The sequence below is a fragment of the Platalea leucorodia genome (assembly GCF_965183815.1).
Source record: "Platalea leucorodia genome assembly, chromosome: 19".
NCBI lineage: Eukaryota > Metazoa > Chordata > Aves > Pelecaniformes > Threskiornithidae > Platalea > Platalea leucorodia.
The window spans coordinates 7,254,667-7,276,679 of NC_138841.1; the positions used below are offsets into that span (position 1 = coordinate 7,254,667).

Here is a 22,013-nt window from a genome sequence, read left to right on the forward strand (position 1 = left end):
CAGCAGGTGGTGAGCAATTGCATTGTGCATCACTTATTTTGTATATTCTATTATTATTATTATTATTATTATTATTATTATTATTATTATTATTATTATTATTATTTTCTCTTCCTCTGCCATCTTATTAAACTGTCTTTATCTCAACCCATGGGTTTTACTTTTTTCCTGATTCTCTCTCCCATCCCATGTCGGGGGGAGGGTGACCCAGTGGCTGTGGGGTGCTTAGCTGCTGACTGAGGTTAAGTCACGACAACCTCTTCCCCCACCACTTCCCCCATAACAGGGCAGGTATGATTGCAGCTCCCACCTCCTAAAACACCCAAGAGTCTTAGTGAGGGGGCTGAGGACTGGGGACACCTCCAGAGCCAGCAAAGATAACCTGCGATGACTCTTGCTGATTTTGGTCTATCATGCTGATTTTTCATAAAGGTATCGAAGGCAGGTATGATAGCATCAGAAAGTGGAGGTACTGGCTTAAGTATTTAGAGTGAAAGCATCTTGAAGATGGCCCCTTCTGCACTCTTATCATCCCTCTAATATTGATAGGAAACCTTGGGATTTGGTCTGCCCATGTCAGCGCTGAGACATGCACCTCAGCGCTGCACCCTCCTGATATCTAAATGCCAGGTGTCCCTGTAGCCTGGGGAGTCAGTCTGAGTCCTCAGGTACCTCCTGTCCATGGCCCACTGTGAAAGAAATATCATTGCAACTTACAGCTTGGTGAGCGAGTGCAGGGTCACAAAGGCTTCAGGGTGAATAAACTGGATGTCATTCCAGCTCAGGTCTCTGCAAGGCAAGGACATGCCAGTAAGAGGGGTGCAGAGCAGGACAGTGAAGCTGCTGACACCGGTCTGGGCAAGGGGTTCAATGTGAGCAAATGTGGGATCTGTAGCCCCTTGGTTGGCAGCAAGGTCTGTCTCATTGCAGCTCCCTGGAGACAAATACATTTGGGTCTATGTATGGGTGGTTTCTAACAGAGGGCACAAGAGTTTGCCTTGCTGGAGCTCCTCTGCCGAGACCAATGGGAAAGGTTCCTTTTTGGGTTCATTTCTGTAATTGGAGCTTTAATGCTAACATGCTAAACCTCAGAGCATTAGACAGGTTATGCCTTAGTGCCAGAGCATCCCTGGTTGGTCACACTGCTGGGTGCCCAGGCAAGGGCAAATAGGGTAAGGAGCTGTGTGGAAGGCAAACCAAGGTCATCTTAGAGTGTGTCCTGTCACGTACAGTTGGCTTGGTTTTGGGAAGGATTCCCTGAGGCTCCTCAATAAGCTCTGCTTCCATCTGAGCTAGAGGGCTCGTCTCCCTCTGTCATCAGCAGAGAGGAACCTGCACATCAAGAAGCATTTCTTCTCCTGAGGCTGACTACACGAGCAAGATCCTACCTATATCTACATCTCTCCAGCTCTGAAGGGAGCTGGGGTGCCTGCCCAGATGTGTGCGTTCTCAAAGGTGCCAAGCACTTAAGTGGGCTGTCTACTGCAAAGTCAGTATGTGTGTATGATATGTGCATCCTTGTGTGCACTTAATATGTCTAACATATGCTTTTGAGTTGTGGGGAGCCAGTCCCAAATCAAATGGGATGTTCTACACGGATGTTCCACCAGTGCATGGCCCAAGACTAGCATGTGTAAGGACAGGAGCGCTAGAGTTCATACACACCGTGGTAAATCCCTGCCACGAGTCCATGTCTGCATGGGCATTTAGGAGGCAGTAATGTGTGCTGTGCAACACATGAGTTGCAACGTGTGCTTAGAGCGTGCGGTATGGAGCGTCCACACGCCTGGCAGGTAATGAGGTTACTTACAGGGTGTGTCTGCACACAGAGGGGAAGCCAGGGAGAAGGTTTGTGCCCTGTCCTTTTGTAAGGGGAAGTGGAAGAGGGACTGGACAGCAAAGCTTCCCAGCAGAGGCAGAGGGAGTCGGGTTAGGAAACTCCACATCAGCCTGGCTGGGTGCTCACGGTTCCCCTTCCCCCAGCAAAAAGCCCAGTCATTCCCCCTGCCAGACAAGACTTACATGGAGCGCAGGGCCATCAGCTGCACAAAGGTGTCTGCTCTGATTTCATGGATCCGGTTGTGCTGGAGACCACTGGAAAAACAGAAACTGGTTTGAGAAAATAGCTGAAGACAGCGTTCATATTTTGTAGGGATCTTTGTCCCATGGCAGCAGGTGCAAACTGTCACGGTGGAAGTTGTCATTCGAGCTTGGGAGACCTACTCTTATTTCAAGGGGTAAACAGGATAAACAACAGAACAGCTCAAAGCCACTCTCCCCTATGGGCAGCTCCAGGGCTCAGACAGCCTCTCCTTTTGATGCCATCATGGCACAGTAAAGTGCCATTGATGTGTGGTGGTTAAAGGTGGCCCATTATCACCAAAGCCACATTGATTTCCCCTTCTGCTCCACCGTGAGCCTGCAAACACTTCCTCCAGAGCAAAAGAGGAGAGCTTGGATCTGGTAGGTCAGCAAACAGCTCTGTGAGGCCCTTCAGGAAGGACTGTACGGTGCTGCCCTTTGCCTTGGTGACGACGAAGGGGGTTGGAGGGCTGAAGGCATCTCAGCTTTTCATGAAGTATCCTGATGTCTTGCTGAACCCACCATCTCCATCCTGCACGTTTATTTTCATGAAGTGCCCCAGCGCCTGCACACCTGCCTTCCAGCAGCCTCCTGCGCTCCCCAGGGTAGGGGAAGGCGCAGGGTAAGAGCTGACATGGTGTTTGCTGACTGACCTATACACTCCCCATGCCCCTTGAGAGACATCCAGAACTGATCCAAGCCTCCACTTTGTGGGAAACATTCACAGTTTTTCAGTTTTCTTTTCCCTTTTGGTGAATGTTTTTAAAAATTTCTGCAAAATACCCATCATGAATTCCTGGACCTGCAGAAGTTGTCTCCTTGATGGGTGACCTTCTGCAAGGGGAGACAGCTACTGCCTAGTGCTCTACCTACAACAACTGTCCAGGGCGTTTTTTGGGTAGCTAACCTGCCTTTTAGGTTCAGAAATGATCTTGACTCGTCTCACACAAGGATCTGCACATGATGGCTGTAATGTCTCAGCTGGTATTTGGCCACACATTCATGTTTCAGAGACAGGGGCTTGAGGCTTTCATATCTGCCCTACTGCTGGTTTCTCAATGCCCCATGCAGCCAAGAAGGCGTTGCTCCTACTTCTAGCTAAGATTTCAAGTGAGGGCCGTGGGAAGCTCTGTGCACAAATTTGGGGGTCTCACTGAGTGGGAGAGGTGGAGCTTGGGAAGAAGGGGTATTGGAGCAAGCTGGTGAGAAATAATTCAAGGATGTTTAGCTGCGAGGGACCACCTGTGTGTTGCAGGTAAAAACCTGCACATTGGCAGTTACAGCAGAGCGACTGGCAGACCTAAGTTGTTTGCATGCCAGGCTGTACCACCATGCACCACCAGACTTGTTTCCAACCTATTTCCCAGCAGGAATGCTGATGCCTGGTGGGGGTGGGGCTGACAGGATGATAACTTTGGGCTTAAGGGACCAAATACTAATTTTTGTAAGAAACTGTTAATTTAAGATGCAGTCAGTCTGACTTAAGTAGTCTGAAAGAGGGATTTACTGTGCTTTTATATTAATGTTAAGTCTGAATTTGGCATATTATAAAATATTGTAAGAAGAAATTTAGCCACGATGCGTGAAACTACGGGTTTGGAATTCTGAAAGTTTGTCCTTTTTTTGATGTCTTTTCTATTTTTTTAAACATTTTCCTGGGGGCACTTTAGATAAAAATACACCCAGCTCTAACTCTGTCCTCAGAGCTCCCGAAGAAGCAGGAAAGGCCATGTAACTCTTGTTTTCATGTGATTTCACGCAGTGTCCTAATGTCCGGATTTGCTAAGACTGGATAAGCTGTTCTGGCCATCCAGGCTGGGGTGCTGCAGAGAGCAGGGACAGCCCCTCCAATGTATTTTTGTGGGGATGCTGCTCCCACACATCTGTTCTTCCAGGCTGCAGAATTCTATAAAAAGACATGGAGTCTATTATTATTTTTTTTTCTCGAAGAGGCCAAGAACTTCTGTTAGATTTGAATTGTAGGGCCAGGTCTCCAGACACTTTGAACTGAACATGAATAACTCTGTTTCAGAGCAACAGAGGTGCCTCCCAGGGCCCAGAGGAGGCCCAATTCAAGTGCTACACATGAGGAAAGCATGAATCTTCTCTACGGAGGGGCTAGCCCTGAGCAGCATGGATAAGAGCCGCTTTGTGCCCATGGGATGGGACCCCTCCTTGAAGCAGAAGACATTTATGGTATAGATAAACCCCATTCTTGATTAGTTCATAGTGGGACTTGAGTTAGTGAAGTAAAATTCAGTGCTGTCGCATCCCACTTCTGTTTGCTGTGGCTGGGACCTCTGAAAGACCTGAGTGAATTAAGCTCCTATGTACGGGGGATGTGTTTTTATTCTGTATTTGCACGAGGGCAAAGAGTGGAGCTGTGGTCCATTTGCAGTCCAAATAGTGAGTTGTAGTGCTCAGCTTTCCCAGCGCTTGGTGAAGGTTGAGTTTCATGTGTGGGAACTGCCTCTCTCCCTGAAACAGCCCTTTTCCCCCAGACCATGGTGCAAGCGAGGGCATTTCTTTACTCACAGCTCCTCCAGCCGCTGACACCGGTGGAAACTGGGCAGATCTTCGATGTGGTTGTGTGACAGTTCTCTGCAGGGGAAGGACCAGTACAGTAACGTTAGGACAGCAAAAGTGAGTGCCCCCAAGCCCTCCCTTGGAAAGCAAGTATTGCTGGAGAGGGGGATGAATTGCCTGCTCCCCATTCAGCCTTTCCTGGCTTCTCCCCAGGGTTAGGGAAGGGGTTGCGGCACTGGCAGGGATTTGGTCCAGGACATTACAGACTGTGAAAACCTCTGGTCCCCATTCTTTCAAGTGCTATCACTTGAAAGCAAGTCCCAGCAAAATCCTGTTCCCACTGCTTCATGGCCTGGTGTCATGTCAGCGTCCAGGGTAGGGTGACTTGGTAGTCGGAGGAAAACCTATCCTGGCACAGCTTAAGGTGGATTTTTTTAAAAGTGAAATGGGCTGGGTAAGGAGTAATGCTTAAAATCAGCTCTTTCCCCCACCAGCAGGGGCTGGATTTGTGGTTGTTCCCAGGAAATTTGCCTCAGGGTAAAGTTTTGTATGTGGCCTCTCTGCTGACTTTCCAAACTCAGTTTCCATCTTTCTGCCAATAAGTTGCTGCTAAAACATTTCAATTATTTATTTTTTTGCCAACCCCCTCTACACCAGTTTTCCATGGTGGGAGGGGAGGAGGGAGGGAAAAGCAAGCAAAAGTTTTGTGCTTGGCTCGAGATATTGTCACCCAGTACAGAGAAAGAGCTATAGCATCAGTCACTTTTCCCTGGTCCCTATGTCAATCCACTGGGCTTGACAGGGCAGTGGCTTAGCTAGACAGTGATGGAGGGAGAATGCAGCCCCAGGAGTTATTTCTGGTTCCTCCAGAATGAGGGTAAGCAGATGCAGCCCAGTATCTACAGCAGAGCAGCCTCAGTCACTGGTGCTGTGTTGTGGACACACCAGGATGAAGGTACTGGTGGCATCAAGGGAATTTAGCTCTGCTCAGGGAAGTTTCATCTATTTCTGCTTGAGAGGAAAGACAAATCTGTGCCCTGAGCAGAAGCTCTGGACAAAGGCAGCAGGACGATGTCAGGTTGACACCAAGCTCAAGCTCGGCAAGGCTGCCCTGCCCGGGTGTGCTGGGCTCAGTACCCGTGCACAAATCAGCGTTGCAGCACGGCCGTGAGCCTCACACCCCTGTGGTGGCTCTTCCAGCCCCCGTGCAAGATCTCTGCAGAAAATCTGCAGTGTGGTGTGAGCAGTAGGAGGCCAGAAATGCGGCATTAACTGTATCATCTGTGTTCAGATGTGTCACAGTCGTAACGTCAACCTGACGAACTGCCAAGGGGCTGGCAAAGTGGGGGAAAGCAGCGAGAACAGCCACTAGCTCTGCAGGGACAGAAGGCCAACACATTTCAAAGGCAAGAGAGATGTAAACAGGCACAAACATTGGCCCACATACCCTCTCTCCAAACTCAGAAAGCAATGCAATTAATGTCATCAAAATTAACTGGGAAAGAGGAACAAGGAACGAGGAACGAGGAATGAGGAACAAGGAACAAGGTGGGGTGTCCCAATAAAACTCTCCCACAAGGAGGGGACAGGCGTGAAGAACAGGCTCTGCTGCAAAGGTTTACAGTCTGATAACTTGCAAACATAAACAGAGTGCTTGGGACCCTACAGCTTGGGCCATTCCAAAGGCTACACTTTGGTGGCAAGATGTCCATTGAATTGGTCCAGATGTCTAAAGATGAGAGATCTTCCCTACAGAGACAGCTGGAGCCAAAATGCTGTGATCTGCTAAGTTACAAATTGTGTTCTTTTATTTTCATGTTTTTCTCTTGTTTCCAATTTCTGTGATCAAGAATTCACTCCTGTTGCTTTCCTGGAACAAACTTGTTTTCATTTTCAGCTTGCTTGTATAAAGACTGATGAGAGGCAAGCCTCCTGCTTGCCCTAAGGCTGCAAACTTGTATAAATCTGGCTCATGACTCATTTCCTGAGGAGGTCTTTGACTGCAGACAAAGTTGGGGATCTCAGGAACAAAGGGTGTGACTCCTGAGAAGATGCAGGAGTCTTTCTGAGAGGCTGATTTCATCATGTAGTAAGTTAAAGAAGAAAGCACATCCCCTCCACTCGGCATCGTTCAGCGCCTTGCCAAGCAGGTAGAGCCAAAGCAACTTAGAGACACTTAGCAAAACCCTGATCTGCCACTGCTGCACCATGCGAGGGGCTGTGGCCATGTGGCCTCGCAGGTCTCCATCAGGTCAGGCCTGTCCCCTCCCGGGATGTGAACAGGATCCTTCCTCCAGATGATGGCACTTGCTGGAGCTCCAACTGCAGTAAGCCAGCATTGGGCCAGAGTGTTGTGTGCATATGATTTACCCCTGGCTTTTGTGCCGTGTATAGCTAGGAGCTCTGAAATGCTGCTGCCATTCTTGCCCACTGCCCTTTGCACCCTCTCTACCCTCCTTGCATGGGGCAGACACTTCCCACTGGTGCAGAGCAAGGAGGAGGCAAATGTGCATGTGCCTTATCGCTTGCAGCCTTGAGTCCAGAGCATCACGCTGGGATGAAGCAAGCAAGTTGAAGAACATGCAGAGCTCAAGGTAGTGCCCAAGAAGGTCGTGTTTACTGCATGGAAAAGGTAATGGGAACAAAAACCACAGGATGGTCTTACATAGATGGTCCCCTCCCTGAGCTAGACAAGAAGAAAGCCCGGTTTCTGATGACACTTTTCTAAAGACCAGGCAGGACAGAGAAACATGTTACTTACAGGACTCGGAGGCTGGGCAGCTGCTGGCACATCCCTCTGGGGAGTAAATGGATGCCTGCCCGGGTCAAAGTCCTAGAGGAGTAGAGGAGAGAGAAGAAATGGTACTGAGAGCCAGCACACAGACTCCGTGGCCCACAAGCCCAGCTACCAGTCCCAGATGGTGGCAGGAGAGACAATATCAATGGCATAATGAAATACCTGGGGAGAAACAAAAACTGACTTGGAAACAGGCACTGCTGCTGGACCTGGTAAAGGTGAATGTGCCTATAAGAAATTCTGGGATGCTGCTGAGTACTGAATTCACTGCTGTCCTTGGCCACGTCGAGGGCAGGTGGCAGTGCCCTCTGTGGCATGCTCTGCCATCCCAGTTCTCCACTGTCCAGGCTGGTGATCCCCCTGGAGCCATGACAGCCTCAGAAATCCACGTATGGGGACGGATGGCGTGTCCCTGTGTCCCTGAGGCAAGGCATGGCCAGTCACGCTCTGGGGCTGGGGTGCTCAGCTGTGCTCCCAGTTTGGGTACAGCATGTGGACCAGTGCCCTAGAGAGGAGAACCGTGGGTGGCCAGAGAGAGAGCATGTCCTCCAAGCTCCTGCTCTCCCGGGTCTGGTGGTGTGAGGATGGGACCAGACCAGTCCCAGGAGCCCCCAGCCTGGGTGGCAGATGTTTCCTGCGCTGCGCTGCACTGCACTGCCAGTGCTGGTCCCAGGACAGGCACAGACACTGGGTCTCAGCAGATCACACTGAAGCACTGCACCCAAAGGCTCGTTCCTTCACAGATGCAGAAGGGAAGGAAGAAAAAAAAAAAATTAAAAAAAGATGGAGCACACTGAACAGTACCGAGAGAGCAACTCACAGAGAGGAAAGCTGCTTTCAGGAGCCACAAGGGTGAAACGAAGCAGAGAGGTGAGTGACCAGGGAGAGGCAGAGCTGAAGGCAACCAACTGCACAGCACTGTGAAAGCTGTCCTCGCTGAAACAGCCTGGACCGCCTTGAAGGAGGAAGAGCACAAATAGCAAGGTAAAAGGGAGAGAGTTGCCACTCACAAAACTTCTAGGCTGGTGGTGCCTTTAAGGTCTGGGAATTCTCTGATGTCCGTTGCACCATTGAGTGACCTGCAGAGAAATGAGGGTGAAATGAGGTGGACAGAGGACCTGGAAGCAAGTGCAGCTGCCCAAGGTCCCAGACCCATCTGCCATGGTGGCAAATCTGCTTCCTCATGCCCAAATGTGGTGATCAGAGACCCAGATCCAAAGGTGCCTCGCTCATCAGCGTGCCACTGCCAGCTGCGTGGTGGAGCAGACGTCTCACGCAGCGCAGATACAGTGAGCCAGAGTTGGGCATTTCTGTGCAAGGAGGCTTGACAAGCTCAGACCCTCCCCCAACCACTAACATTCTTGGCACGATCTCTGCCCAAATTAAATAAAAAAACCCCAAACAATTACCATGGAGAATGTAAGCAGGGCATCCCACTCAAGCCTCCCAGAGTCTATGCATTTGGAGCTGAAGAATGCATGGGTATTTGAAGGATTTATTTTATTTGTCTGAGCGTGTGTTCCTGCAGCAAGAGGCTGGGTGAGGCTTATAAATAGAGATTTTGAGGTTGCCTCTGCCTCAATATTTAGTGCTGTGCCACAACAGGTTAGCTGAAAAGCCAGCCAGTCCAGGCCAGCCAACGTGGAGCAGCCATTCTAGTCCAGGTGGTGCCCACCACATGGTGGTGACCCTGGAGCTGGCTTAGGGCCATACATGTGAAGGAAGCACTGTCACCACTGGCTGCCCAGTAAGATTATTTGTGCCATGGTGTTGGTGTTATGGGACACGTGTTCCTCTGCTTCTCCATCTTGTAGAGGAAGGCAGATGCCTTCAGTGGCCTTGTGTTTGGGCAACTACACAACAGTGCAGGGCTTGCTTGAGCAGCATGCAGCAAATGTGGTGGCACTTGTGAGTGAGGTCTTTGCTGTTGCTGATGCAGCTGTGGAGACCCTAGAAGACTGCAGTGCCTGTCAGCTAGGTGGGCAGGAGGAATGAATTGCTCCCTCAAAAATGCCCTTCTCAAAATTATTCTTCCTCAGCAGAAAACATCTGCAGCATCTACTCTTTGGCTCACTGCCTTTGGGGCTGGCCAGAAGAGTGGCCCCACAGTCTTCTATTGGCACAAGGGCTCTAGAAAAGAGGAAGGGAGAAGGCCACTAAGGTGTCCAGCTCACAGGGCTTAGAGCTTGGATGTGTTACCTCTCTGAGGATGTTCTTCGCGAACTTACAGAGTGTGGAGCTTTGGCAAGTACTGGAAAGCAGACTGTCCAACAAACTGGATGGGATTGTCATAAAAATGGCTGCAAAGGAAACGAGTAACTGGTCAGATTCTGCTGTGCATGAACAGAAGATGCTATTACAGGTCAAGAGCCTTGGAGCAACTATAAGTTACTTACATAGTAAGCTACGTAGGAGGTGCTGGCTATCCTGTGAGGAACCCTTGTTTTCCAGATAACCCCAGGCTCCCCCACTACCCTGTTTTGGCTGAACATTGGTACGACTGATGTCTTCTGTGGCTCTGAAAGGGCCCTTTAGCATGCTGCTGAACCAGGCAGGCTAGAAAGATGCCAAGCCCTTCTTCAACCCTGCTATAGTGCTGTAACCCTGCTGGGAAACACCTTGCACTAGATGATACCTCCTCTGATCTTACATATCCACAGCACCAGCATCTTTCCCAGTTGTCACAGCCAGTGGAGAGAAGTGAACTCTTCTAGGATCCAACTAGCTTTAGGAGGAGTTGAATCACCTCCTACAAGAAGCACTTTCCCCTCACTGACTGTGAAAGACTTTAGATGGGCAGATCCAATGGAGACATGAGTATTCTGGATGTGTCCCACCCCCACATCACTCCAAGGATGGTGCCCAAGGAAGATGGGAAGGAGGCTGGTTTCTTTTGACTGAAGCAGTGACTGTTTTCAAACAGTGTCACCATGGCTTTCCAGATGTTGGTATTTCTATAACTTAAGTCCCAGACTGGCCAAGCAGAGCTTTTGTCACTTGCCATGATTTCCAATATCAGTGTGGTTCAGGGAAGAACTGTCCAAAAATCTCTACCTGTGTCAGAGGGGAAATGAGCTGACAACTGGGTGTATTTATCTGCAGAACTTCGTGTCCGTGGGTCTGGGGTAGACACCCAATGATCTGGTGTCCCAGCTCCCCGACATGTATAGCTACTGCTGTAGCTGCCTAGCAGCTTTTCTAAACACAAAGAATAAACACAGGCAGATGTCAACCAGGGCTTAGATAATCCTGTTATGCACAGCAAGATTTCCATGCAGACCACCCATATATTGTTCCTTCGTTGTTATCAGCCTGTACTGCAGCAAAGTTCAGCTGCGGGGAAAGGAGAACCCATGGCAAAAAACCTGAGGCGTAGCTGAGAAGGAGCTAATTTCAGCCTGCGTTGACCCATATACAGCAAATGTCAAAGTGCGGTCATGCTGACAACTGTCAGAAATCCCAACCAAAGACATCAGGCAATGCCCCTTTCTGGGGGATACAAGGATTTAGGAAATATTGTTTAATTTTCTTACATTGTTTGGAGGAGGGGATTCCCAACAAATGCATTCTCTGGAATAGCTTTGATGTTGTTGTTATGAAAACCGCTGTTGGGAGAAACAAATATCTTGGTATTAATGGATGAGAAAGGCTTGGAGACACCTTCTTTCCTCAACACTTTTAAAGGCAGAGAGCCTTCAAAACACATAAAATAGGAGGTGTAGGCTCTGTTCCAGCTGTAGCATCATCCCAGGAAGTGAACGAGGTCTGCCCTTTGGCAAGACAAAGCCCTCATTCTGCTGCATTTACTCTGTGTATAGCTTGGTGCTCCATACGGCACTCCACTAAACCCACCAAGAATATAAGGACTTAAGGTTTAACACTTTACAGGTCAGGAAAGAGGAGCAAACAAAACGCACTTATTTTATACCCTCCAGGAATTACAGTTAATATGGATGTTCTCCATTATAGCTCCACAGCTGTTAACCAGAGTGCAGCCTACCATGAATTATTGGCCCATGTGGCTTCAAAGTATTTGTAGATCTAGCTGTGATATTTTTGGTTAAGCTTGAGAAAATTGCTATCAGCAAACTTTTGCAGCAGAAGAGAGCTCTGTGGCCACAGTCTGATCTTCTGTACTTCAAAGGCAGCCACGGGATCCTGTGTCCAGGAGCAAGACCAGGCTCTGAGTGATGCCCAGGTCGTTTAATAGTAGAGGAGTCTGTGTGAGTGATGGCTGTGTGAAATTTGCCTCTAATTTAGTGATGGGCATTTCAAAAGCCATCTCAAAGTGAATTAAGGATCTTGTTCTCATTTTGAATGTCGGAGTAATGGTGCTATCTGGTCTGATCTGAGAAACCTCCTTGACAAGAAATTCTTCCAGTAAAAGAGTAATGTCAGATTTTTACTCCAAGCCTCCCAGAAGCACCAAAGCAGTTGCTTTTGTCCCACCCCAGCCTGTCACCAGTGTGACACAATCTTAGGGTCCACAGGAACTATGGATCCACATCAACTCAACTTGATGCCATCTTGGGCCACTTCTGCCTTCCTGGGTGTTAAGTGGGATGGTTTCCCATTTTTAGTGTCTCCCAGGCTGACCGGTTAGAGGAGAGAGAGCTAACCACTAAAATAGTCATAAACTTTTGTAATTCCCTATTATAAATTTGTCCTAAGGGAGATCAAACAGTTTCTGTGCATCAGAGGAGGTGGCACAGGGCCTGCAGAAGCCATGGCCTCACAATAACACAGATAACTCCATGGTTGTGGTCCCAAGCTGGGGAATGGACATTAGAAGTAGCTGGAGATCAGATGGACTTTGAGTTCATCAGATGCCACATGAGAATGAAGAGCTGCAGGAAGAACCTGCTCCGAGCCTGATGGGGGATCTCCCACTCCCCTCCACCAGCCATGGTGCAGAGGCTGATGGTGAGGTGATTAGCGCTGATGGAAATCGAGGGGATAAAATGCTTTTATGTACGTGGTAGAGAGGTCTGGGAAAGATGAAAGAAAGGCTTGGACTGAGTGGTCTCCCCAAGTCAGAGCACATGCAACACTTTATTGGTCGCTCTCTGTTGGGGAATGCTTTTGAAAAGGAATAAATAGAGAATCTCACAGCTCCTGCAGTCGGCCCAGCGTCCTGATAGCCCCAGGGAATTCCAGCAGCTCATTGTAGTTTAGATCCCTGAAAGACAGAGAAGGGAAAAACATTCATTAACATGGCTGTAGGAAGTCAACCGAGTGTATCTGTGCTTTGAAGGCATGGAAACTTGGTTGTTAAGCATGGGAGACAGGTTTTTCCTACTGCGCTGATCCAGCCACTGCCTGGAAACAGAATCTCATGCATTCCTGCAGCAGGAATATTCCCTGCTAGGAGCACTGTCAGGCCAGAGCCAGTCCAAGCCATGGCTGCTGCCATCTGGACTCCTTCCCCCCAAGCCCCTCAGTTCCCGGCATTGGACTGTGCTGCTGCTTCGCATCCCCAGAGCGCCCCGTCCCCCTCTCCCAGGGACTCAGCCCCAGGGGCTTTGGCCATTTTCTCTGCCTTTCCAGGTCAAAATGGGATGTTATGAAGGATGAGAAACACAAGAGCAGCTTCAGTTGTGTGGCCCCCATGAAAGGGCTTTCTCTGGGCCCCCTCGCCCTGTGGTGCAGAGGGGATCAGGGGACTGTTCCCTTGGTGCTTGTCCTGGGGACAACAGATCTCCTTGCCGGTGGGACATGCTGTGACTGGGACCAGTGGGAAGAGCGGGCTATGGGAAGGCCTAGGTATTCTTCTGCTGGTTGGGGTGATCCCCACATTGGAAACCGTGAGCCAAAGGTGGAAGTGATTTGCAAGAGGTATTGACACTGCCGAGTGTTAAGTTTAATTTGCAGTGTAATAAATTAAGTAATATGTTGGTCATAATGACAACTGTAGAGTTTACCTGCCCTGACTTGGCAACCAGAAGAAACATCTGAGCCTGAATGAAACCTCGTGGGCTGTATTTGTTCTCCAAGGATGGGCTGGCACCTCCAGAAAAGAATTTATTTGAGCTATGGGGCACAGCTGGCAGCCCAGGAGGAACAGCCCTCTGAAGGTACCGATCCTGCTGTTGACGGGAGGGGGCCCACAGAGACTGGCTGGGCTTTAGATGTGTAGCACTCCTCCTCTAGCATGCCCAACGCTCTCCTTTGAAAGGCAGTTCCAACTGAAATGGTAACATTTGACCCCATCCTGGTCATCCCACAGACCAAGACACTGAAGTCTGAAAACCATGCGACTGCTTCCTACCTGCATGAAACTCACTGAGTTTTAAGTGGTAGATACTTTGGAACATGAGGGTAATTACTGGCTCCTGGAGATTACTGTATAATTACACTTAATGGACCTCAAAGTAATTACCATGTAACCTGGATTGTGGTTTACGGAACAGAAATAACCGTGCATTTACACAGCAATGAGTTGCTGCCCAATTACCTTGTAATTCTCATCCTCTGGGCCCAGGCATGGTAATTACGTTATGATCTCTCTTGGCCCCCCTCTCTCTTACATAGTCTTCTCCTTTACCAGTGTCCCTGCCTGGGAATTACTCTATAGCACTGTCTCGGCTTTGCCCTGTAGGTATTTATGCAGTATATCAACCCAGAGAGTCTCTCCGAATTGGTCTTCCCTTACGCCTTCCAGGACTCCAGGCTTATATGACTTATGTCGTAGTGAATACTTATCAGTGAATTACAAGATAGGGGACAAAACCAGAAGAAAAACATGGAATGAGGTTGTCTTGGGTGGATTTTGTCTTGTGTAGCTCTGATAAAGTCCATATCTGACCTTGTTGCTGGGTTCCCTTTGCAGCCCAGGGGATGCGGCAGGTCCTGCTGTGGCAGGGTTTGTCTCCCCACACCCACGGCTATTTAATCTCCTCCAGCTACAGAGGGAGCCTGGCTGCGTGCACTACGTGTATGGATTTGAGCAAACGAACCCTGCCTCTGTAGGACCTACCTCTCAAGGTCTGGAAAGGGTTCACATAGTCTAATAATTGCCAGTGCTGGCAATCAGCAGGAGAGCAGCACAGGGCTGGTGACAAGACCACAAGCTCTGCCTCCCCGCCGTGTCCGACCTGCGATGCAGTGGCAGAGTCCCAGCACACATGAAGCTGCTGTGCACGTCCCCAGAGCCCAGGAATGAAACAGGAGCGATGTGTCCCCTCCTCACGCCAGTTCACACCTATTAGATATGAGAGCCCTGCATCTCCTGAAGAGCTTGCTCTGACACACTCAGTTCTCATCTGGGTCCAAGGAGATCAGTGATTTTTCCCAGTCTTCTCTGCTTGAGCCCAAAATGATCTATTTAAGAATAAATAGCCCAACACACGACTGCTCATACGCCTCACTCTTTGCAAGGCGCACGTAGCTCATTATCAGCTGCTCGGATGCTCTTAGCCAGTTTCTGTCGATGGTACCTGTCAGGCGTCCATCACTGTCACGGCTGAGTGCCTCACGTTATACAGGCTCTGTTACACGGGGGAAGGCAGGGAAAGACTTTTACAATGCACATCCTTTCACCAAAGCTCAGGGAGGCACAGGAGTGGATTTCCAAAGAGAATGAGCAATTAGAAGTGCAGACAGGACACCACTGGATATTTTGAAAGCATCTGTCAAATCCCATTAACCTTCAGATCACTGCACTGAATGAAATCAGAGGGCATTAGCAGCCCAAGTTGACTGTCAGTCCCAAATCTCTATCTGTGTATAAGGTGCTTAATACCTTTAAAAGCCTCACCCTGCAGTGACTTCCCAAGGTTACAGCAAGGTTTCACAGCAGCGCAGGGAGCTGCAGAGGTCACTCAAGGCTGGGTGTCTGCGCTGCTTCCCTCCCTTGTACCACAAACCGCGGGGCTGGGATTAGCCTGCGTGACGCCGAGGGACCGACCCTGGAGCCCAGTGAGCCCCGTCCCCAGGTGACAGGCAGCCCACCGCCGTCGTGCCACTGACGCTGGGGGAAGCTCTGTGCGATGGCGTGGGGTTGAGTTTCTCCCCAGCGATACCTGACGTGTCTGTGAGCAGCTGACATATGGAAAATATTGCCCAACAGAGAGGAGGCTTGGCTCACCTGTGATTCATGAACAGAAAAAGGGAACCTGATCTGTAACCAATATTATTTACAAGGAGTAATTCAGCATGCTGTAATATTTGCTCCTGTTGTTCTCTAAAAATGCATTTCCTTTCCAGCCCGTGTCTCTTCCAGGCAGGCTGGTCTTTCATCAGCAGATGAACATTTTGTTTGTACCTCCGTGTGTGTGCAAGTATGTACAGGACCAGCTCTTCCTGAGCGAACACACACCTTTCCCAGCCCTGGCAGCATCTCCGTGCCTCCCTCCCCCCTGCACTTGACAGATACAAAGAGCATTGTGTTCATCAGCTCCCTCTGGGTAGAAAAGCCATCTCTCAGTGCTGGCATACGCTGGGCTTGTTGGAAAGTGGAAGTGCAGCCAGGTGTAGTCATGGTGCTCCAGCCTGGCTGCCAGCAACCCCAGTCTGTTCAGGAGAGACAATGTGCCCATGCTCGCTCCCGCCGGTGCTTCCTGGTTTTCGGTGAGGTGAGCCTCCCGCCCGGAAAACAAACCCAATTGTGCTCCTTAGCAGCTCTCCTGACTGATGCTTGCAGCCAACTGTTCTTGATCCGTGTGCTGCTTGCACCATCCTGACTTGCCTCCAGCATTGCCCTGTGCCAAGCCCTGCTGATTTTGGGGGGTTTGTCTGGTTGGAGGAGGCTGGAAGAAGCCAGTACCTGAGATGGTCCCCAGGTGTCATCTCTTCCCTGCAGTGGGGCAGCTCTCCCCAAAGCACAGACCCAAACCAGGACACAAGGGTGGCTTCCCTCTCCCTTCTCCTTCCTTCCCAGAACTTGAATCGGGCTCTGGTTCAAGCAATGACCCAGCAACACCCTCCCGCCTTCACCGTGGGGGAGGCTGTGGATGTTCGTGGCAGTGGGGAAGTTTCTACTCATTTAGTGAAATTCAGTCCTTGGGTCTTTCCACAGATGTCTGATACCAGCAGGGCTACATCCATCCCGGACATCGCTCCTCTCTGCCTGCTCTCCTGTGATGAATTTGGCCCAGCCTGTGTGCGGTGGGTCTCCAGAGCTTCTTTCCTGGTGCAGGGTCAAGGCAGATGGGAAGGAGTCTGGGCTCAGTGGGTCGGGGACGATTTTGCATTTTGACTTCAGTGGCAACAAAATTTCCTCCACTGAGCGTGTCAGTGAACTGTACATCATTTACAAACCCTTTCCAGGGGCTGGGTGGGTACAGAAAACAGATGTGCCCTAGAAAACACCTCCAAGTGTCCCCTTTCTCTCCCTGCCTTATCTTAGCTGGCAATGCTTTGCCAGTCCTAATGCCACGCTCTGACACTTTCCTACTGCTTCCAGCTTTGGGACAGTGTGGGAAAAGCTGTAAAAAGCCAAACTTGCCGCCAGGTGACACTGCACTGCTGTGGCACATGGGCTGGGGTGGCGGTGGGGCTGGCCAGGGAGGCCTCTTGGCCCAAGGGAGCTGGACCTGGCACTGCTGGGGTCTCAGCTGCCCTGGCTCTGGGCCCCAAGGCTTTGCACACTGCCTACGGGGTCTTGTGGCTGTGGGGCGCTGCCCTTTTTGGCACACCTGGGAAAGTGGGCCCAATGCCAGTATTACCTGGTGGAAGGATGCCAACACACCATGGCCCTGGCTATGCCAAAACAGTAGGAAAGCCTCATAACAAAAAAAGAAATAATAGGCATGGCATAAGGAAGAGAGTTTTGCCCATTATCAAGGGCTTTTGGAAGCAGAATCACCCAGCCAAGAGGTTCAGAAATTATGTGCAAGAGAAATGACTATAAAAAATCACTTTCCTTAGTTGGGCTCCAAGTTACCAGCTCCAGGCATCATAGTGGGATGTCGAAAGGAGCCTTGTCTGTTCTTCTAGTTAAAATGAAAACCTCTTAAAGGTCACCCGGTCTGCCCAAGACACAATGAACTGGCTGGCTTTCCATTGTTGTTATTTCTAGAGTGAGCCTATAGCTTCATATTTGGAAGATCTTAACCAACGCTGTTGTTTATTTAGAAATAAAAGTAAATTGACATCAAAGGCGCAGTTATTTTGGGCTTTAACTGCCAGGGTGATTTGAAGCTGACAACATGCAGCCTGGAACTATTAATATCTTGAGTCGGGCCAAAAGGAGAGAAGGAGGGGAAAGAGTCTTAGGTCAATTTTCTGCCTGTTAGGGACTATTAGTGGTTCCACACAGGAAGCCAAAAAAAAATTATATAGTACTATAAATTCTTCCATAAGCCACAAAACACCACAAATTTGCAGCTAATAAACCTGAAGATGCAGTAAGATTAGAAGCTGGAGATGGGACATTTGCTGACTATTTCAGTCTCGGTGTAGTTTGAGATGTTACTGAGGTGCCCTGGAGGGAGACTTTGTGCAGCCTCCGATAAGGACTTGCATTTCCACCTGTCCTGTGCTGGCATCTAATCAAGCTGCCAGTAAATGTAATTACCGCGGCTGCTAGCCGTGCTGGTTACTGTGGCCAAATCAAGCACTGGAAATGATTTAATTGGTAGTCTGAAAGCCCAAGGGGGCTGTCGTGACCATTTAGTTTGACCTCTTGCCTGGCACCGGCCAGACTGCTTTACCCAGATGCCTTAAATCAAGGTCATGGCTTAGGGTTGAGCTTGAGCTGGGAAGAGCTGCCTGATTAGTCCAGAGTATGAGAAGTAACTGCACCATTAGGTGCCATATTTCTGTTGTGTAGCATCAGCATAAACCCTGCTCTCCTGGTAGCAACTAACACGTGTGGTGAAGGTGTGCCCTTCCCCGGCACGGCCTGGGTGATGAGATGCAGCAAGTGCCTGTACTACGTGAAAGGAGGGAAGGGGGATGCGAAAGGACCCAGAGCACATGTCTGACTCCAGCCAGCCTGGAGCCATGCACCCATCCCCTATAAACGGAGACACGCAAGAGGGGGATGCTCAAGTGTGTGCAGGAGAGAGAAATGACCTATCATGGGATTCATCTGCTAGGGTCAGTGTTTTAATTTGGGAAACTAATCATATCCTAGAAAGGCCCATTTTTGGCAAATTATAAGGAGAAGCCAGGCTGTGGTGGAGCGTGACAAAGTTCATGGGTGTCCCAAAGGAGCAGAGATGGGCTCCCACAGCATGGGAAGGTTGTCAGGTACTAATGGTACCTGATTTCTGCCAGGAGCAAGCAGCAACCCTGTAAAAGGATTAATTCTGACAGTCTGGCCTGGAAACATCCCAGCCGCTCACTTACACAGTGCTGCACGGTTTTACAGGGTTTATGTGGCACTGAAAGTTCTATTGCCGGGGCAGGGGGGACCTGTCTGTAGGTCATGCCTTGTACGCCTGCAGCTACCAATCCTTCCTCGCACAGCTCTGTTCTCCATTTAAAAATGCAGCAGTGCCCAGAATGTGTCTGTTCCAACCAGTATTTCTGTCTGTTCTCTAACTGACAAAGGTACCAGATTAAATATGTTTTCAATTCCATTTGATTTATTTAACAAGGTTGAAATAAGCCTTTGAGAACGGGATCTCGTGGGGGGTCCTGGGAGCTGCCATGCACATATCATTTACAAGACACAAAAGGAGCTGACCGCAAAGCGGAGCAGCGGGGACCTTGGTCGCTGGGATGCACAGACAATAACCATGGAGCTGATGACTCAGGCAGGGGAGGCACGGAGAAGGCTGCTGCACTTTGCCAGGCAAGCTCGAGGAAGCCTGGTCTACAGCAGAGCATTTCCGAACTGCGGGAAGGAAGCTGGGGACTTCTACCTACCCCCCAAGGTGCACAAGTTGCTGGTGATCGGCCCCCGGCCCCCTGCAGCGTCCTGCTGCTGGAAGGAGGGAGCGTGGGCTGGGGGCAGAGCTTCTGTGCATCAGCACATCCATGGTGAAAACATGCCCGCAGCTTGCCTCTACTGCCATTCCTGCTGCCTGCAGTGTCTGTTCCTCCTTCTCACAGGCAATCAATTCACTCTCACACATTTCTGGAGGCAGAGGCTTCCCTCCTCCAGCATGGGCAGCTGCTCTTACTCAGCTGCTCTGTGAACGGGTCTGTGTCTGAGGGGAAGGCTTTGAGCAAAATGAAGCCCAAGGAGGCAGAGGACTTGGGGACCCCTGACAGGTCACAGCAACCATGACCGGAGGCCCAGGGGCTGGAGGTTTGGGGACACTCAGTGCTGTCCGTCACTGCGAGAGCAAGCGGCTGCAGGGAGGGGGGAGCCAAGCTGGAGAGCTGGCAGGGCGCAAGAGGGGTGGTGTGAGGATTTGGTGGGCAAAGGGAGAATAGGCAGAGGAGTCCTGCAAAGGAGGTAAGCCTTACAGCGGGGCCATAACCATGGAAAAATTCAGTTGCTCCAGAACTACCTTTTCACCTGAACTGCCTTCACTTTCTGTCTTTTTTCTTTATAATCTTGCAAAATATAATGTCTGCTTGGGGTCACGTCCAGCCAAAGCTCAGAGCCCTGTTGGAAGGTACCCAACTGGTTCAGAGCCTGAGCTGCAGCAGTGAGGACGCATTTCTGGCAGTCCAGGCTTCTGCTCTTGGGAGAGAAGATGCAAAAAAATGGGACCAGTTGGCCCAAGGAGACCACATGAAGGAAGTGTCTGGTCCCCATGCTCCCAGACAGTCCTTCGTGCATTTGACAATTCAGTTTTACAGGTGGCTTTCTCTGTTGGAAAAGTCAGCTTCCATCTACACGACAATCAGAGCAGGGAATGAATTTTATAACTCTGTTCTTGGACCTGACACAGGGACCCATGCAGCCAGGGCCTGAGCTGTGGTCCCTCTTTCCAAAAATCCACCTGCCCCCTTCCTTTCTCCATCCCCTGAATCTGGGTACCCAAGCCTCTGCTGAAGTCCCCTCCCTCCTCTGGCAGGGCAGGGTGGGACCATGGAGCCAAGCTGCCTCTGATGAGCTGCCTGGGGACCCACACTGACACACAGCAGGGCTGGAGCACCAGGATGCTGAAGAAGGAACAGAGCAGCTCAGCGCAGCAAACAGGACATCCTTGGAGGAGTCAAACCCATCAGCTACTTTGGCAATGGCACAGACTGTGAATCTTGTGCATCAAGAGACTGCACAAAAAGTTTCAAATTCAACATGCTGATGGAGACAAATGCCGCTTGAGGAGCAAGGTAGCACTTGGCAGACAGATTTCCAGGAGAACAGCAAAGGCTGCCTGGCCCTAAAAGGGTTAAACAACCCTTGTATGAGCTGTGGTGGAGATATTTCCCATTTCCTTCTTCCTGACTTCATTGCCTGAGGTGCACTTTATATTAATTTTCTTTTTTTTCCCTCCCATAGAAAATCCAACTCTCTGGAGGAGTCAGTAGGTTCCAGCTCTGCTCTGCATTTACAGACTCAACTAATTACCCGGATAATAGGGCAGCGCGCTGTGAAAGCCTGTGGTAAGGGCATTTCCTGTGAGGCAAGGTTAGGCAGATAAAACGCCTGGAGCCAGAGGGTTTTGGATTCAGCTCTTCTGGGAGACGTTTTTAATTTATTAGCGCTATTTTTTAAAAATAAATTAAAAGGTTTTTAAATGAATGGAGATTTGCTCTTTCCAAGTGATTTATCTCCTTTGTCTGACAAGCGGAGGAGCTGGCAGGGATGTGGATGGGGAGGGAGAACTCACAGAGATAGGAAGCAGCGGGGTCATCTCAGGCGGAGGGGATGGGCAAGGGCTGCAGGGCCTCTCTGAACCGCTTCCCCATCACGCCCGTGTTGGAGATGGGCCAGAGATGTCCGAACAATCAGAGGAGCAGCAGTTTTGGGGCAGATCATTGCTATTTTGGCCATAGTCTGGAGGCCTTCAGCATTTTGGGCTGGTCCTGGGGAGCAGCTGTTTGTTTCCCATCCCTGCCTCTGCCCCGGGAGCCACCTTGGCCCTGCTGCGGGGTGGGGAGACAGGACTCTGCCGAGACACGTTTTCGCTCTCTGCCAGCGTCAGGGTCTTGCCTGGTTGCATGTGCCAGGGCAGGGAGGAGCCCTGGACCCTGTTTTTGGTTCAGCCCATGCTCCACGTGTGTAGGGGACGCGGCCATGTCCACGGACAGGATCACTGGGAGGGCCACAGCTCTTACTTTTGCATTTCTCTCTTTGCCTCAGCAGCTCAAAATCAAGCCCTGAGCAGGTGGCGGCTTTTGTGATGGGGGACCCTGCACGTACCCACGCCAGGGTGCTGCTTGGCACTGCCAGCCCATCCGCGCCTGAGAGCCACATGAGAGCGTAGACCTGCCGGAGCCACTGCTGTCGCCCACCTGCCCTGTATCAGAGGCCCCAAGGACTTGCCCCGACGGGTTTCCTCACCATGTATGTGTGGCAGCCGGCGCTCAGGGCCACAACACCTCCTCTCCCTGCTTGGGCAAAACACTTCTGATGGGAGAAAAAAACACTTTCTCTTTTTCTTCAAAGTGGAGCTCCCAGCCCAGGGGTGTTTTCAGTGAGGTACTACTGTTTTGGTGGAAGACATGGGAAGATCCATGCAGGAACCTCTCCACCCCTTCAGCTGCACTCTCTGCTTGCTGTCTGGGGTCTGCCCTGCTTTGCCATGGGGACGCTGGCAAC

At 50.3% G+C, this 22,013-nt stretch overlaps 1 protein-coding gene across 1 annotated transcript in view; it reads right to left on the reverse strand.

The window, feature by feature from the left end:
- The window catches only part of LGR6 (leucine rich repeat containing G protein-coupled receptor 6), a gene marked incomplete at both ends in the record, with an annotated part of 148,467 nt that overhangs the window by 12,875 nt on the left and 113,579 nt on the right, over positions 1-22,013 (reverse strand). Inside the window, 8 exons of the mRNA XM_082329939.1 lie at positions 718-789; positions 2,023-2,094; positions 4,618-4,683; positions 7,370-7,441; positions 8,416-8,484; positions 9,634-9,705; positions 10,939-11,010; positions 12,516-12,584. Coding sequence (XP_082186065.1) covers positions 718-789; positions 2,023-2,094; positions 4,618-4,683; positions 7,370-7,441; positions 8,416-8,484; positions 9,634-9,705; positions 10,939-11,010; positions 12,516-12,584 — 564 coding nt within the window. The remainder of the gene's footprint in view (positions 1-717; positions 790-2,022; positions 2,095-4,617; positions 4,684-7,369; positions 7,442-8,415; positions 8,485-9,633; positions 9,706-10,938; positions 11,011-12,515; positions 12,585-22,013) is intronic.